Source organism: Lissotriton helveticus, chromosome 3_1 (genome assembly GCF_964261635.1).
Source record: "Lissotriton helveticus chromosome 3_1, aLisHel1.1, whole genome shotgun sequence".
Classification (NCBI taxonomy): Eukaryota; Metazoa; Chordata; class Amphibia; order Caudata; family Salamandridae; genus Lissotriton; species Lissotriton helveticus.
The window spans coordinates 37166745-37185522 of NC_136061.1; the positions used below are offsets into that span (position 1 = coordinate 37166745).

The following is an 18778-nucleotide window of genomic DNA, read 5'->3' on the forward strand; positions in this document are numbered from 1 at the left end:
GCATGGAACGGGTTAAAAAAACAAAAAAATATATATATAAAAAAATAATATTAACAAAATTAAATACTAATCAATAAAACAAAAATATGTAAAATAAATAAATGTTAACTAAATTAAATACTTACCTATACTTACGTTGTAATGGCATGCGTTGTAATAGCACCTGCGTTGTAATGCCATGCGTTGTAATAGCATCTGCGTTGTAAAAGTTGCGTTGTGATGGTAATGCGTCGTAAAAGTTGCGTTGTGATGGTTGTTTCCCAGTGACTACACCTCCTGGGACAGACGTGTGGGCACAGGCGCTGTACAGGAAGGCTTCACTCGTGAGCATGACGTGTGGTCACAGGTTTGTGATGAGACCTCCTGGGACAGACGTGTGGACACAGGCGCTGTACAGGAAGGCTTCACTCGTGAGCATCACTTGTGGTCACAGGTTTGTGATGAGACCTCCTGGGACAGACGTGTGGACACAGGCATGTAGGCTTTACTCTTCGAAGGTATCACTTCGACAACCATGACTGGGCTTCATGATAAGGGCTGCGTTACTCAGTGAGAGCCCTTCAAGGTCACTGACCTGCAAGCTACAGATTTGTTGAAGGTCACTGTTTCTACACCGCCCCTGGTGTCCCCTCTCCTTTTCTGGTCTTCTTCAGTTTAATCTGATTATTCTCAAGCATACCTTTCTTTCTCCTAAATCTTTGCTACTTTTAAGCAGTGTTTCCTCGATTAAACCCCTGATGCCATCTCGCATTTGGTACCAGACTTCTTTTTGGGCCCCATTTTTACTCAACCCCCTGGCCAGACGTTTCTTCCCTCCCCGTGCTGTGGTCTCAGGGTCTCTCTTCGCCCTCGTGCACCTCTTCACTAATTCTTGTTCCCCTCCTGGTTCACCCCACCTCAAATCTGACATGTCCTCTCCTCCTCTGTCTGCTTCTCTCCAGACATGCAGTGTCTTTTGGTGCCGCAATACACCAGACTCTTCTCGAGCACTCCTTTCTTCTTCTCGAGCACTCCTCCTCGAGCACTCCTTTCTTCTCCTCGAGCACTCCTTTCTTCTCCTCGAGCACTCCTTTCTTCTCCTCGAGCACTCCTTTCTTCTCCTCGAGCACTCCTTTCTTCTCCTCGAGCACTCCTTTCTTCTGGAACTGTAGATTTTTAGGAGGCTTCCAGTCGACCCCAGGAGGACATCACGCAGGCTCTCGTCGCCAGCAGGCTGGACTACGGGAACACACTACGTAGGAATCACCACTCGCCTCCTGAAGAGTCGACAGACGGTACAAAAAACTGCAAGACTCACTCTCGACCTCCCCAAAAGGATTCACATCACACCCCACCTCAAGAAGCTAAACTGGCTCCTGATCCAGAAAAAATGTCAGTTCAAGATGTTGACCCACGCATACAAAGCCCTGCACAATGAGGGACCAGCATGCATCAATGAACACATGACCTGCCACCAACCAACCGGACACCCATAATCCACCTCCTTCTTCCTCACAGACACCCCTGTATCCGTTGAGCTGACAGCAGGGGACACTCCTTTGACACCTTGCGTCCAAAGCCTGGAACGGCCGTCCCCTGTACCTCAGGACCGCCCCATCACACCGGCAATTCAGGATAGGACTCAAGACCGGGCTGTTCAAAAGAACAGAACAACACAAAACAGCAAGCATTCCCAGCGCCTCGAGACCCTCACGGGTGATTTGCAGTGCTTTACAAATCTTGAGTGATTGATTTACCTCGGCCTCTAGAAGAGCTCATAACACCGCATGGGCGTCAGCCCGAACATAACCGGTATATGTGAAGCTCCTATTCACCCCAAAGGGTCTCCTGGCGCAATGTAACGGTCTTGGATGCAGTGGGATTCGAGCTGATCACCATGGGGACACACAGACACTCATGGAGACGATGCATTAGCATACTGAGCTACCTGACCAGCCCATCGATGAGTTATGGGGGATACAAATGCCACCCAGATATAATGCTGCTCCCTGCAGGTATGGAGTTAAACGGTTAATGGTGTTGCTCTGGACACAATTCTTCATGCAGACTTTGAAGTGTGTGGTGAACGCCTGTCGAGATTTAGGGGTACAATGCATAGAGTGAACAGTGCAGAATCCAAAGTCTGCTGTGAATGTGCCTCTACTGGTATCTTGCACAGAGGACTCTGGGTTCCATTTTGGAAAAGTCCAGACCTGCCTGGTGAGTACATGAGGGGGAGAGGAATCCTCAAGACAGATTTGTGTATTGCTGCGTTCCTGTGAGCTGGGAGTGGACACAATGGAGGGAAGTAAAAGACTCCCCCCTTTACATCTCAAAAGACAACTCTTTGATTCCATGATCGATCTCAAGGAAGGGGCCTGGACACATCTCAGGAAGGGAGATTGGGGTTTATAAGGGAATCATTAAGGGTAAGGCTGGGAGCCTGGGATGAACCTCTTGATGCACAGACCACAGTGGCTGACATACAGGGGTGATCTCTGGTCACTCCCATGAATGATGCTGTGGACACATCATGAAAGAGGTCCTTCTTGAAGCAAAGATTAACGGGAGAAGCGCCCACTTCAAAAGAAACAGAACCCTACCATAAAACTTCAAAGACTCCAACCTTAAATCATGTTCAGTGTTTGAAAAAGGACTTTAAGAAGGGGAGGTGGAGCCCCCCCCCCCAAAATGTGCCATCTGGCAAATAGCCAGATGGGCTGTGTAAGGAGGGGAAGCTGTGCTGGACTTCTGCCTGTGACCAAGACTGGGGGCCCAGGCCTCACCACCTGCCCCGGAGCCTGGTCATTATCACCAGCCTACTCACCAAGACCAGTGTCAACTGTGAGGAGGAGGGGAGAGCGGTCCAGCGGGGAGCCAAACCGTGAGGACTCCCTGTGTGAGGTGTGAGGATTCAGCTGTACTCAGATTTGGTCATTACCCATGTTCAGTATTGCATAACTATGGATCACAGCATCCTAGAGTGCCAAGAGGGGCATCCGGTACCAAAGTTGCCAAAGATCTTGGGTCACCACCCGAAGGAGAGACCAAGGGTATGATTCGTGGTTTGGACCCCCTCTGCTAGGGAAGTGCCTCCGACTCACGGTGATGGACTGCCGGAGACGCCGTGGGCGACATTGCATGCTCACTGGCTCCAGTCGCTGAGAGAGATGTGCAGAAGGGGTACTTGGCTCAGTTGAGTAGGATCCATGGTAAGGCAGGCCCCTGGGACCTCAGGAGTAAAAGCTTCAACCTCCACGGTGGGGCCCAGTGGCCCCTGCGTGCCCCGCGGCATTTCAGAGGGGTTCTGACAGACTGTGTTGAAGAGACTGAAGATTACGCACCGGTTAGATTTGGGGGTCTCTAGTTGGCACTGGTAGGTACTTGTGACAAATAGGGACCCTTGCCTCTAGTCAGGGTAAGGGGGTACACTCCTAAAATAACCCCTGCTCACCCCCTCGGTAGCTTGGCACGAGCAGACAAGCTTATCTCGGAGGCAGTGTCTAAAGCATTTGTGAACACATACAGTAACCCAGTGACTACAGATGGACACCCCACAAGGTTTTATATAAAAAATATAGAATTATCATAAACTACAAAAAACACAAAACTTACTTTAAGATGGTAGTTTTAGCTTAGTTGAGTTCAGTTCTTATGATGCAACACTTTGCGTCAATGTATCTTATGATAAGTTGCACTTCCACGACAAGCAATGTCGCAGGGATGGAAATGCGGCAAAGTTCAGGTTCAAAGAACAAAAGACGTGAAGATCTTCCAGATGCGGCACACTTCTCCGGGGTTACGAGAAGTTCTCATTTCGATGCATGGACAACAGCGGCAACACCCTTGTTCAAAAGTGTGACGGCAACAGCTTCAGCTGCAACACTCTCCCAGTTTGCGTGAAGCTTCTGCACGATGCGACAACTACAGCGGTGACATCCTTGTTCAGAAATGCGACAACAGCAGCTCTGACGGCGGCACACTTCTCCTGAGATGCAAGGTGCTTTCCTCGATGCGGTGCAATGTGATAGTTCCAGCCAGCGACACCCTTGTTCCGAAGTGCGACTGCAGGCGACGGCGACTCACTACTTCCTCATTGCGAGACTCTTCTCTCGATGTGGTGCAGTGCGACAACTCCAGCGGCGACACCCTTGTTCAGAAGTGTGACAGCAGGCAGCAGCGACACGTTTCGGCTTCGTTTGGTCGGCCTTCCAGTTCCTTGCGACATGCAGTCCATCAGAAGGCCCGAAACAGCAGCAGGCACTTCCAAAAGGACTCTGGGGAGCTGGGGGTGAAGTTTGTTGTCCCTGAGACTTCAGAAGGAGGCAAGCTCTTTTCCAAGCCCTTGGAGATCCTTCACAAGTTGAAAGTAAAGCACACAAAGTTCTTTCTCCTCTCTTTGGCAGTCAGGCAACCACTGCAGGGCAATCCCCTTTGCAGCACTTCAGTTTAGGAATAGTCTCTCCTCAGTTCCTTCAGGTTCCTCTCCTCAGCAGAGGTTTCTTCTTATAGTCCAAAAGTGATCCAATTTCTTGGGATCAGTGTTCCAATATTCTAACCCCAAATTCCTTTGTGCTCTGAGGGCAGAGGGGCTTTTGCCCAGTCCAAACCATTTCTGTAGCACTCTGTTTACATGACTCCTTCTTTCCTATCACAGTGCAGAGCAGAAACATCAGACGCCACACAGGAGGTGGAGCCAGCATTGTGAAGGAAAGCACAGCCCTGGAGGACTTTGTTGACATGATTCCTTCTCTTCTTTGACAGTGCAGGGCAGATACATCAGACCCACCACAGGGGTGGAGCCAGCACTGTGGGGGGGCGGGCAGTCCTATTCAGGTCCCAGGTGCAACTCCTCCCACCCATCTAGATGCAGATCTCTCTATTCCCCACTGGGCTGACTCATTCGGTCTCCTGGAATCCCCCAGCCCTGTCACTCAAACTCCAGACAAGGAATACACAACCTAGCAGAGGCAAGCTTGGGTAGTTAGACAAGACAACACCCACTTTCTAAAAGTTGTATTTTCAAAACACAGAATGTTAAAACCAACTTCACTAAAAGATGTATTTTATCATTCAGAGATAAGGCATACTAAACTCGAATTTCTACCTTGTTCCCCGAATCAGTTAGGATTATAAAATGTAATAATCTAACTGCCCATTCTGGCCTACGGAAAACAGGTAGCCTTACAATAGTGAAAAACTAAAATGGCTGTAATTCACCATTAGGACATGCCACACATCAGGGCTTGTCCTACCTTATACTTACAATGCACCCTGCCCTTGGGCTTACCATAGGGGTGTCTGATATGAAGAAAAGGGACGGTTTAGGGACTGGCAAGTGATTGCACTTGCCCAGACAGCATGACAGTACCAGACTGCACACAGTCTCTGCAATGGCAGACCTTAGACACACTTTTACAAGCTGCTTCTGTGGGTGGCACAACCAGTGCTGCAAGCCCACCAGCAGCATTTGGATTACCAGCCCTGGGCACTCCTGGTGCACGGTACTGGGGTCTGACAGGTAACCCAAGCCAGCCTATCATGGAATTACGAATTCATACATCAATTTGCAATAGGGAGAGCATATGCACTTTAGCATTGATCAGCAGTGGTAAAGTGCCCAGAGTCATAAAACAGCCAACAACAGGTCAGAAAAAATATAGGAGGAAGGCAAAAAGTTCAGGGATGACACTGCAAAAAGGGCCAAGTCCAACAGCACCCTGGAAAGAGTTACTGTGGAAGCTAGAGGGGGCATGAAATGTACCACTTGCAGGTGTGACTAGTGAACCTTACTAGAGAGGACAGACTGGACTCTCTTACATGCACTGCTGTCTCCAAACCAGGCCTGGTGAGCAGAATCAAGGTATCAGTAACTGGTAGTTTGTCATAGAAATAAATAAAATAATTCACAATCTTGGCAAGCCGTGTTATGATATGGTGCGATTCAGACACACTCCAGTCCTCAGCCCCCTCAAACCTACCTTCTTTCACAGCAAGGTGCATTCTAGGAGAAGACGGTTATGACGCAGATGTCTGATATGCAAACACAGATGACAGCGAGGGGCACCCACCTGACATACCACAGCCTGCAAGGTCATCCTATAAAAGGTATAGTATATTGTATATATATGTGAAAACTATAGCTCCTAGTGTACACAAGCCCCGGATCTCCTCACTAGGCGCTTCTCTCACCGTCCCAGTAGCCCCAGGCTTACCTCCTTCCACGTTGATGTCCAGAAATATCTGGAGCATGTCGATGAGGCGGGTCCGCCGCTCCCCCATCCTGGAAAGAGAGAAGGGACCATCAGTCGAGGTCTGCGGGGCCATCACCACAGTATACACAGGGCGCACCCATTTTCCTTTTCGAATGTTTACACGTAAACTTAAAATGAAAGCAGTCTGTTCACTTCTAGTCAGGGCTTTAAGTGGGATGAAAAAACTGTGGGGATCTCTCAAAGGGGCGTGGTCAATGTAATTACAATGTAATTAAGGGTGTGGCTTAAAAACACACCAGCTAAAAATCACGTGTTTAGCACAGTGTGCCGCCCGACTTGTATTTTGCTGTTCCTGTCATTGCGTCCAGATATATGACACAACAAGTCACATTATACCTACAAGTCAGGACTATCGGCTTTGTCAATGGTTATTAGTTGCATACGATAACTAAGCAGCAACTATGGCTTGTATATAATATTGAAAAAGCTACCACTTAAAGCCCTGGTGAGACCAGGACATTGTTGTTGCTCCTGAGTTTCAAAAAGAAGGGAAATCCAGAGTGAAAATGACTCTTTAAAGGATTTCCCTTCCCCCTACAACGCTCACCACGCGCACACAGATGTGCCTGCTGTCACTGCAGTCCGGAAAAAGAAAACGAACCGCCTGTGCCAGGGCACAAAACAGAGCCCGATAGAGACCCGTTACGAGGCCCCCTTAAAATAAAGTGGGGGTGCTCATCACCGGTGAGACCCGGCCCACTTAAAGCCCTGCTTATAGTTGAATGTGGACATAATGGACTTTGAGGGCTCCCCACGCCATCAGTCGTGGCTGCTAGGCCTAGAGTCTGGGCGGCTCACAGTTGTGGGATGATAAGGAGGGGGCGGGTCACCCACAGAACCCCACAGGCTGTGGATGTTCACACGCGCTCGTGGGAGGTGAAACGTCCAGATGAGAGCAGGGTTCTGTTTGCCATGACCAACGAGGACAGCAAAGGGAAGTGGTGATCTCAGTGTGAGTGTATGTACGTAATATATTATATATATATACACACACACACATATATATACATACATATATACATATACTTACTTGCATATATATACACATACATACTATATATATATATATATATATATATATATATATATATATATATATATACACACACACACACACACACACACACATATATATATATATACACACACATATATACACATATATACATACATATATGCATACACACACACACACACAAGTACCAGGAACAACTCTTCCACACTTTAAAACAAGCATTGGCAAACCCAACAATCCTGGCATGCATTTTTAGTCCTGACTAAAACATTAAAGCAGCCAAGAACGAGGGAGCACCTGCCAGAAAGATAGAAATAAGGCCCTAGGAGAGGATCCTAAAATATATACATGGAAGCAAAGTCAATACTTCAATTTTAAGAATACAAATAGTATTATATTTTCAAAAATCGAGCATTTTCATCCAGCGAGGTTCGATGTTTGAAACCCGACCGGATCTATCATCGTGGCTTTCTATATTCATACAGAGTCTTGCATCATGGCTTGTGAGCTGTTCGGGACTTCTATCAAATAAATCAAGGGTGACCCCTCGCCGTACCGGCGACAACAGACACCGGTGGTCCATTTGACGAACGATATTGATCAATTCCGGCTGGAGTACCTTCGGAACACGTCTGGAAGCTTATCTTCCTCATATCAAATATCAGACGTGCGGCGAACCCTACCCCTATGGGGTTCAAAACATTTCTTCTACCTGGCCTTAACCTCCTGTAGGATTGATACCTCGGATACTGTGTCCCCCTCCACGTTATACTTCTACGCCCTGATGAAGGTGTAGCCCCGGCTGGGACTCTACACCGAAACGCGTCGGCAGTTTTTACTCTGGGGCAGCCATACTGATTCCATCTATATCTCTTCCCCCTTTGATGATTGATTGTCATCTTATCATCATGTGGCGCTAATGTACCATTGACTTCATATATGAGTGTGTTGTTTAAGTTGCGTCTGAGTGTGAAATGAATGCCGGCTCGATTGACATGTGTGTGGGACTTGACCATATGAGATATATGAAATTGTTGTTTTTATGTAAAATAATCATGAAGCAATCTGATAGCTATCATGTTTATATTTGAATAAAGAAATGTTTTTGAAAATATAATACTATTTGTATTCTTAAATTTCAAGTATTGACTTTGCTCCTGGCTGCTCCTATGTCCATGTATATATTTTAGGATCCTCTCCTAGGGCCTTATTTCTATCTTTCTGGCAGGTGCTCCCTCGTTCTTGGATGTTCATTATTTTCCCCGTCTTTCTGCCTATATCATTTTGGGGGTCCCCCTTCTTTATAGTTAAAACATTAAAACAGCCTAGAGAAGTGAAAAAACTAAACAAAGAACAGTTGTTTACAGTTTTAAACACATCTTCGAGGTAAAGGTTGCATGAGTTGATTAAGAGTACTACTGAGATCTAATCACTGCAGCTAGCTCTCAATAAGAGAGAAGTAATACAGCGAATAAAATGAGGTGAGCAAACATTCCTCTAGGTGGAGCCAAAGGACAAGCTTTGGATATTTTAAATATTTTTTTATTTTGATGGTTTTGTATAGCGCGAACAAGACCCTTGTGGCTATGAGAGCGCTTTACGGGGCAAATATAGGTGATTGACATATACATATAAATACAATGAATCATGTGAATACTGTACTGGTAACTGTTAGAGAATCACACTTGTCTTCAAGAGTGTATATAAAAGTTTAGGTGAATTTGGACAAGATAATCACTTATTTTCTGAAAAAAGCTGCGGCCGGATTAAGTCTCGTTTCTGGGGGCAAGGTGCTCCCAATCCTGGGAGCCATTCCTGAGAAGGTAAACATGTAAATGTCGGCGTACTCCCAGACATATTGAATTAGCAAAAAATCATTGCGATTAGAGATATGGCAGAAATGGGGGCATGGGGAAGAGGCTCATCCTGTATCCAATTTGGTTGTGATGATTCCTCTGTGGAAAAACCTATCTGTGGTCCCCCTGTAGTCCCGGCAATGATTTTTTGCTAATTCCATATGTCTGTGAGTACGCCGACATTTTTTCAGAACCACACACCTTAGAGTGTGTAGGTATCACACTGTTTTTCCACGTGGCTTCACTCACCTTTCGCCACTCACTTTTGCACAGTTCTGGTCCTGAAGAATGCCCTGTTAATCACACAGAGGGGTTGAAACATGTAGACCCACACATAAGTCAACTCTTAGGTAAATTACTCCTTTAGTAGTTGCACCACACATATTTTTAACTATACCCTGGGCTGCCAACATTAAACAAATAGGTAAGGATTCCTAGAGGTATTTTTAACTGTAATATATCACATTTCTGCACCCACACCAGCTCTGCCGTAACCAGGCGTCGTAGCACAACCGGGTGGCATCCGGCCGCCTGGTTGGGACCCCTATGACGAAGCATGACACCAACCAGGTTGGTGTGTGAGGGGTCTTTTAAAAGTACCCAATGGGTCCACATTCAGGCCACAAACAGGGACTACAGTATTTACACACATATAGTGGCTCGTCCACATTATTTTAACAAACAATTTGAGGGTCCAATAAAATCAGAACTTAACTTCTATCAAGGCTCCCAGGATCCTGTATTTGCTGCTGGTGGTCTCCACCCATGTTCACTCTCTCTACACCCCGCACACTCATTGCATGGCCTCCTCACACATCTCGGCCACCAAAACATCTCTGTTAGTATAAGGGTTAAAGAAGCGTTCACCGTGCATCAGTACATAGTCACCCCTGACTGATCACTCCTCTACAGTTTTGAAGTAACATCTGCCCTCCACACTCACACAAGTCCACCCTTTCGAACAAAATTCTTCACCTTCTCTAATACATTGTCTTTCTTTTGTGCATTAACCCATTCCTCCTTTGGAATGGCTGTACATTCAGAAGCAATATTAAAAGCACACGCAACAACCTCCTCTGCATCAAATCTCTCCTCTCTTGACAGCAGAGGTAAGCGAGGGGAGACGGCAAGGGTAAGCGAGGGGAGACGGCAAGGGTAAGCGAGGGGAGACGGCAAGGGTAAGCCAGGGGAGACGGCATGGGTAAGCCAGGGGAGACGGCATGGGTAAGCGAGGGGAGACGGCATGGGTAAGCCAGGGGAGACGGCATGGGTAAGCCAGGGGAGACGGCATGGGTAAGCCAGGGGAGACGGCATGGGTAAGCGAGGGGAGACGGCATGGGTAAGCGAGGGGAGACGGCATGGGTAAGCCAGGGGAGACGGCATGGGTAAGCGAGGGGAGACGGCAAGGGTAAGCGAGGGGAGACGGCATGGGTAAGCGAGGGGAGACGGCATGGGTAAGCCAGGGGAGACGGCATGGGTAAGCCAGGGGAGACGGCATGGGTAAGCGAGGGGAGACGGCAAGGGTAAGCGAGGGGAGACGGCAAGGGTAAGCGAGGGGAGACGGCATGGGTAAGCCAGGAGACGGCATGGGTAAGCCAGGGGAGACGGCATGGGTAAGCGAGGGGAGACGGCATGGGTAAGCCAGGGGAGACGGCATGGGTAAGCCAGGGGAGACGGCATGGGTAAGCCAGGGGAGACGGCATGGGTAAGCCAGGGGAGACGGCATGGGTAAGCCAGGGGAGACGGCATGGGTAAGCCAGGGGAGACGGCAAGGGTAAGCGAGGGGAGACGGCATGGGTAAGCCAGGGGAGACGGCATGGGTAAGCCAGGGGAGACGGCATGGGTAAGCCAGGGGAGACGGCATGGGTAAGCCAGGGGAGACGGCATGGGTAAGCCAGGGGAGACGGCATGGGTAAGCCAGGGGAGACGGCATGGGTAAGCCAGGGGAGACGGCATGGGTAAGCCAGGGGAGACGGCATGGGTAAGGCACGCAGGGGAGACGGCAAAGGCACGCAGGGGAGACGGCAAAGGCATGCAGGGGAGACGGCAAAGGCATGCAGGGGAGACGGCAAAGGCAAGCAGGGGAGACGGCAAAGGCAAGCAGGAGGGACGGCAAAGGCAAGCAGGAGGGACGGCAAAGGCAAGCAGGAGGGACGGCAAAGGCAAGCAGGAGGGACGGCAAAGGCAAGCAGGAGGGACGGCAAAGGCAAGCAGGAGGGACGGCCAGTTTGTTTATTATTTCAACCTGGAATGTATGCACCCCTATACTTGTGATTTTGTAACTTTGCAGCTAACCTAGCCAGGCGTGTTTTCACATTGCTTGTGTATTAGGAGCTTGGGCCTGCAAGGGAGTAGCCTGAAAATGAAAACACCCCCTCTTGTTTCCTTACCTTGAATGCAATCAGGCGAGTGAAGCAAATAAGCCGTGCCTAGCCGAGATGAGCCCCCTTCTTCCCACCTTCCACCCCTCTATCTATCTCCCCATCCTTTAAGATTTCAATCCATCTTTTCATATTTCAATCCAACCATCCTTTTACCATTCTATCCTTCATTTACCATTTGGTCCATCTATTCTTTCATCATTACACTCTTCCATCAATTCTGTTCTGTTCTTCTACTCCCACTTCTTGTCACTCACCCATCCTCTCAGGCATCCAGCCATTCTTTCACCAATCCATCATTTCACCCTCCTTTTATCAATCCACCCATCCATCACGACTTCCATTTGTCCATCCAATCATTGATCCAGCCTTTCATCATTTGAGCCATTCTTTCATTCACACATTCAAGTATTGTTTTCAGCTCCCATCAGTCCTTTCATCCTGGCATGCATCTTTTCATGCATAGTGGCCTCGTCCTGGTCAGTTTTTCTTCTTTTTATGCGCCCTTCATTCCACTCTCCCTGCCAGCCCTCTCTCTCTCCCTCTCTCTCTCTCGCTCTCTCTCTCACAGTCTGAGGAGCTTAGCCGGTGCATTGTGGGCCTCACTGCAAGGAAGCAAATGCCCCGAGCTGGGATTCAATGGTTAAAACACAGCAAATAGTCCAACAGGCGGAAGCCTCTCCAAAGGGTCCCACCTCTGGGATAAACAGCTGAGAACGACCCCCTGCCAGGATTCCTCAATACTGGCTATGAACAAAGCCAGGCCCCACACACAGCACATGGACACACCCCGAGCCACACAAACCAAAGGAGAACCCGCTATGCTCCACATATTAGTAGCTTATCACAGACAAAACAAGCATTGACAAAGCCACTGAGTCTCACCTAGGAGAGATCTATGGGCTTTGGCAATGTTTTTTGTAGATATCTTGTACAGTATAGAATGGTATGGTCTGTCACTGTATAGTATGTTATGGTCTGTCTTTCTATGACATGGTATGATATGACCTGTCACTGAATGGCATGCTATGTTGTATGGTATGGCATGATACTGCATAGGTATGACAAGCCATTGTAGAATATGGTTTGGTATGGTATAGCCTGTCATTGTATAGTATGCTATGGTATGGTCTGGTCATTGTGCAGTATGGTGTGGTATAGTGTAGTCTGTTGTTTGAATGTATGATGGGGCCTATCATTGTATATGGCATGGCCCGTCATTGTATATTATACTATGGAATGGTCAGGACCACTGGAATTTTGCAATTGTGCAGCCACTGCAATTTTCACATAATTATAGATTTGCCGCATAATCCCACTTCTGCTGCATAACCTGCAGTTTCAACCCAAAAAATATTTCTACTCAAATGCTTTAAAATTTACAGAAAATGCAGGGACACGTGTTGCTGCGAAGTGGAAGGCTCTTTGCAAAGCTGGTAACTTTGATGCTTATTGCTATTCTGGATATTATAGTGGTACTGATGAGGTGCAACCAATGTGCAGACAGTATTACCTGGTTTTAAAATGATAAAATAATGAAGTATAAAGCGTCTTGTAGTTCCTAGGAATCCCCAGAGCCTGCACGTTTTGTAGGACCTAAACTGAGGGCTTGGTGTCCAAACCGACTCTGGACACCCCCACAGGATATGTCAGCCATTAGACCAGCAAGCTCCGCAGTGGCACTACCACCCCCTGTAGTCTACAGTGGTGTGGGTGGTCTCTGGCAACCACTGAACAGGACAACCCTGATTCCTGAGGAATCATGGAACACAGTACAGTACTTTTTGCTTAGTCACTAATGTTCACTTTCTCTCAGAAAATACACAGGATGGCGATTAGGAAGTTTCAATGAGTAATTATTGGTCCAGCGTCAGTCTTGTGTAAAACATATTTGCTGCGACAATCAGGAGACAGAAGCATACGAAAGAAATCGCAAGTACTAATATGGTAAACAGTCAATACATTTGTACCATAGTGCTAAGAAGATAAACGTATACAGTTTAGATAAAAATTTCCCTAAATGTACCTAGCCTAGAATTGTAGGTGTAGCATGTGTGTGTGTGTATATATATATATATATATATATATATATATATATATATATCCAAGAATCCCCTAGGGAAGAACAAACCCCCTCACCTGATGGTAGAGAATGAAGGACCCCGTCTCTGCTCCGAGGATGATACCCCGAAAGTGATGTCAGACCGCTGCGTGTCAAAGATTCAGCATGAATAGGGGACTTATATACTAGAGTGGTCACTCCAGGGTTTCTTCTAGAATCGATATGTTTTGAAAACAATCATAAATGTTTTTCCAAACAAATGCGATCATGCACAGCTGGCTGTTGGCCAAGGATGAAAAAATGGTGACCCTTATACAGAATAGTTATGCCGTGCATGGGGCCATGTTTATGTACGTCAGGTACAGTGTTATTCTGATAATATACTAAGAGCCTATTCACGAAGAGACAGGGCTAACTGCTAGGTAAAAGGTCACTCTCAGAACCGTTATTGTGGTGTGGATGGGACAAATTATGTAAAAGGGGCATACATGACCGGACTAGCCTAATGAACATGACAAAAGTGTGTTGCATTATGCTGCACCTTGTGGTCGCATAATTTACTCAACCCTGCCACATAATTTGGCCTCTCCTGCTGCGTAATTCCAGTGATCCATGGTAATTTATGATATGGCCTATCATAGTATACTATGGTATGGTATGGGCGGTTACTGTATGTATGGTAGGGCACGTCATATAGATGGATACATCGTCCACTTAGTGGACCACTTTTGTTACAATCTGTATTGTCCATCCTGGTTTAGACCTGGTAACTGGACCCCGTCCTCCCTCCACCAGTGGGCAGCTGTCACAGCCCTTTTTATGGGACAACAAAAGTGACAAAAACAGGAGGCTTTACAAAGAGGACGGAGGGTTGTGCACCGTGAAGGGGGAGGGTTTGCCCACTGACTCCACGAAGAACGCAGAAAAAATATCTGTCTGGACACACGTGAATAGAAGCTAGAAATGTAGCATATGGCCACAAACAGGGCTTCCAAGCCAATCATGACCTATCAGCAATAACACTTTCTACAAAGTAGGAAGACAAAACTATGCATTCCAGGTGGCGATTGTTTAAAAAGTCAGGCCGAGTGAATGGCAGAAGATGTGGCAATGAGCGACTTTGGTAGTGTGTGACTGCACAGCACATGAAGTCAGTTTGTGGTGATAACTGATTCGGTCTCTTTATTCAGTGGTGCTGGTTTTTACTGAACAGAGAAGGAATAAAGACTGAGTATCGTTGCTGCAACTAGGGTCGATGGCCACAGGTTGGTCAGGGTCTCCAACCTTTTCTGTAGTGAGAGCTGCTTTTGATCAGTGAAAATCGTCGTGAGCTACTGAAGGCCGAGCAATCCGTGCATTGTTCCTAGAGACCTCCCCGCATCCAACTTCACTGACTTTAAGACTAATTTCTACAGAGTCAGTCCTGTGATTTGAAGTTTTAACAAGAGCAAGAGGTCCAAGGATTCCAGGCCTATATCTTTTTTCGCAGTTTTTATACAGGCGAGGGAACCATACTCAAAGCTCTGGACCCTATGAGCTTCAAAGTTTCGAATTTTAGGATAAGTATGAGTATATGTTCCTTTTCTGTAGGTGTATTGATTCAAGGCTAAATCCTTTTCTCTTATTTGCAAACACCATTCAAATGTGAAGGATTCATTCCATTTTCATTAAGATTTTCCAAAGAATTCCTTTATTGATTCGACATTAAAGGCAGACAGCAGACACGTGTTTCGCCCTATGTGGCGAGTAACGCCAGGGCTTTCTCAAGGCTAATTCAATTGTGTTTAGACATTCCTTAAACTTCTACAGTTTTCGTCGATGTACAAAGGCAACAAAGATGGATTCCCACATACAATTTTCCTGGGAGTTAAATTTCCGGAGTTAGCGGTGTCCTTCACAGAGTTCCGTATGCGATGCAAGTCCCATGCGTGGGACTTGCATCGCATACGGAATAAAGGAATTCTTTGGAAAATCTTAATGCAAATGGAATGAATCCTTCACATTTGAATGGTGTTTGCAACTAAGAGAAAAGGATTTAGCCTTGAATCAATACACCTACAGAAAAGGAACATGTACTCATACTTATCCTAGAATTCAGTCCTGTGGTTTGAGCAAGATCCATAGAGTGCCCTAGAAACACTCAGGAGGACTTTGGATTTGTGCTGTCACCACACTTTTTAGTACGGAGAGAAAGGAGTGAGTTTGCAATAAAAGTAGTTGTGTTTTGAACTCAATGGAAGCTGGCGAGATGGAACAGTTTTTATTTTTATTGAAATGCCCACATCGACCTCAGTTCTTCTCTGCTGCGCATGTTTACGAGTGAACTCCCGGTTCAACTTCAGGGATTATTTATTATATAATTCACAGTTGCATCAAAGTTGCCTTCAACGGTCTGACTTTTCTTTCTTGATTCAGCGTAAACTTCTAGAGTTGAAAAAAACTAAAACAAGGAAGAAATGTCAGCCCTTTAAAGGAAACGCCAATTCAACTGTGAATTATATATTTATAAATAAGCTCTAAAGTTAAGGTGGGAATTCACTCTTAAGCAGGCACAGCGGAGATGACCTAAGTTTCACGTGGTCGTTTCTATGAATAAAACATTTTCAAACGCTCAGTCCATCATCCCCTTTTGTATCGCCTTGTTTGCTCTAAGTTGGCAGGGTATGCGCAGACGTGAGTCCCTTGCTCACTTTGCCACTGGATTCAAGATAGCCTGGCTGATGAGGCAGTTTGGCTGCCTGGTTGGACCCAGATGATGAAGCATGACACCAACCAGGTTGGTGTGTGAGGGGTTTATAAACAAAATCTATTGTGCCCAGCTGACAAAGCTCAATTTACAAGTGACTTGGAATATCAACTAATATTCCACTACTTCCACACAGTGGGCCAGTCCAATTTGTTTTCGTGATTACATATCTGGGGATGGGACTCGCCCCTCAAAACCCTCACTCTTCATTGATTACCCTAGGTTACAAATGAAGACAAGGCCGTACTAAGGAGGGACCAACAAGGAGAGTGGGTGTGGCTTCTCTCCCATACTCTACTACAGCAGACTCGCAGAGCGAGCAGTGCATGTGCGCTGCCGATAGTTGCGACCTAAAAACAAGTGTTGCACAAAACATGACGATCTGAAAACAAAATATATATCCATCCAATATATATTTCTGTGAAGCACAGCACTGGAATGGGCGGGGGTAGAAGAAATAGAATCTGTATAGCACTGGACCAGCACTAATCAGGTGGAATTCAACTGTGCTTGGTCCGAGCACCCCAGATAGGAACGGAAGAGACGTATAGGCTGCACGTACCACTTAGGAAGCAGAAAGGAAGAGAGGCTCTGGAGTCAACCTGTGGTAAGCAGCAGGTGGGAACATAGTCCTTTATTGGAAACAATATTTTCGCAAGCGAGAGCATGCGCAGCTCACTTACGCAGGCTCGACCTAAAAAAACAGTATCTTCCACGATTGATGTTGTCATATAGTTACTGCTTACCTATATACCATGCTAAGTTAGCATGAGCTTATTAAATGTTTAAACGCCATTTTACCTTTTGCTGCTTCTGCACACGATACATAATTGTTGTTTTAGCTTTCAGCCTAGAAGAGCGTTGTGATTTACACGAGAATAATATGTTATTACTCTGATATCAGCTTTGCTTGGTAAACTATGTCTGTACAGTGAGTGCTGAAGCCTTCAAGGATAACTCGACACAGTGTTGTTGTGAGGTCTGATCTTCGCACCTTCCTAGACATAACAAATGCAGCTGCTGCCAAAATCTGGCTTTAGCAAAAAACAACAAGTGATGGACTGAATGTGGATCAATGTCACACACATTCCCCAGTCAAAAGATCTGGGCCCAAATCCATCGTTTTTTTGCACTCCACACCACCCTGGGTCAGATAATGGCTTTATGCAAATCAGCTCTGACCCTGTTGCCCCATGGGAACAGTCCAGTCCGAACTACAACAGCCATATCTTTCCCAGACCGGAATCAAGCATCCGAGGACCGGACCGGTTTCGAGGTAACACCTCTCTTCAGCCCGGCTAGCTTGACTCCAAGTGGTGTGGAGTGCCTGGGACCCACGTCTGGGCATCCCCAGCGCACTTAGGGCGGCAATTGCAAAAAACAACAAGTGATGGACTGAATGTGGATCAATGTCACACACTCCCCCAGTCAAAAGATCTGGGCCCAAATCCATCGTTTTTTTGCACTCCACACCACCCTGGGTCAGATAATGGCTTTATGCAAATCAGCTCTGACCCTGTTGCCCGATGGATTTGGGCCCAGATCTTTTGACTGGGGGAGTGTGTGACATTGATCCACATTCAGTCCATCACTTGTTGTTTTTGCAATTGCCGCCCTAAGTGCGCTGGGGATGCCCAGACGTGGGTCCCAGGCACTCCACACCACTTGGAGTCAAGCTAGCCGGGCTGAAGAGAGGTGTTACCTCGAAACCGGTCCGGTCCTCGGATGCTTGATTCCGTTCTGGGAAGGACATGGCTTTTGTAGTTCGGACTGGACTGTTCCCATGGGGCAACAGGGTCAGAGCTGATTTGCATATCGCCATTGTCTAACCCAGGGTGGTGTGGAGTGCAAAAAAACGATGGATTTGGGCCCAGATCTTTTGACTGGGGGAGTGTGTGACATTGATCCACATTCAGTCCATCACTTGTTGTTTTTGCAATTGCCGCCCTAAGTGCGCTGGGGATGCCCAGACGTGGGTCCCAGGCACTCCACACCACTTGGAGTCAAGCTAGCCGGGCTGAAGAGAGGTGTTACCTCGAAACCGGTCCGGTCCTCGGATGCTTGATTCCGTTCTGGGAAGGACATGGCTTTTGTAGTTCGGACTGGACTGTTCCCATGGGGCAACAGGGTCAGAGCTGATTTGCATATCGCCATTGTCTAACCCAGGGTGGTGTGGAGTGCAAAAAAACGATGGATTTGGGCCCAGATCTTTTGACTGGGGGAGTGTGTGACATTGATCCACATTCAGTCCATCACTTGTTGTTTTTGCAAAATCTGGCTTTAGGCACATTTTATATTGCTTTGCTTAGAGCACACGTAACACTTGATGGTGCTTCGCATGCAGAGAGCTGGTGGAAGATGATGTGATCCTCTGCCACTAGGATCTTGAGGTATGGGGCCGCCCTGCTAAAACCCAAAGAGACCTTCTTAGATATAATATAATATACTAGATAGGGAGGGTGAG

General features: G+C 46.9%; 1 protein-coding gene across 3 annotated transcripts in view; it reads right to left on the minus strand.

Annotated features, from left to right (window-relative positions):
• LOC144824386 (rac GTPase-activating protein 1-like) overlaps positions 1-18778 on the minus strand; it is a 247063-nt gene that overhangs the window by 196299 nt on the left and 31986 nt on the right. For all 3 annotated transcript variants that reach the window (XM_078683497.1, XM_078683498.1, XM_078683496.1), the window contains exon 2: positions 6195-6262. In XM_078683497.1, the coding sequence (XP_078539623.1) occupies positions 6195-6261 (67 nt within the window). In that variant the 5' untranslated portion in view covers position 6262. The remainder of the gene's footprint in view (positions 1-6194; positions 6263-18778) is intronic.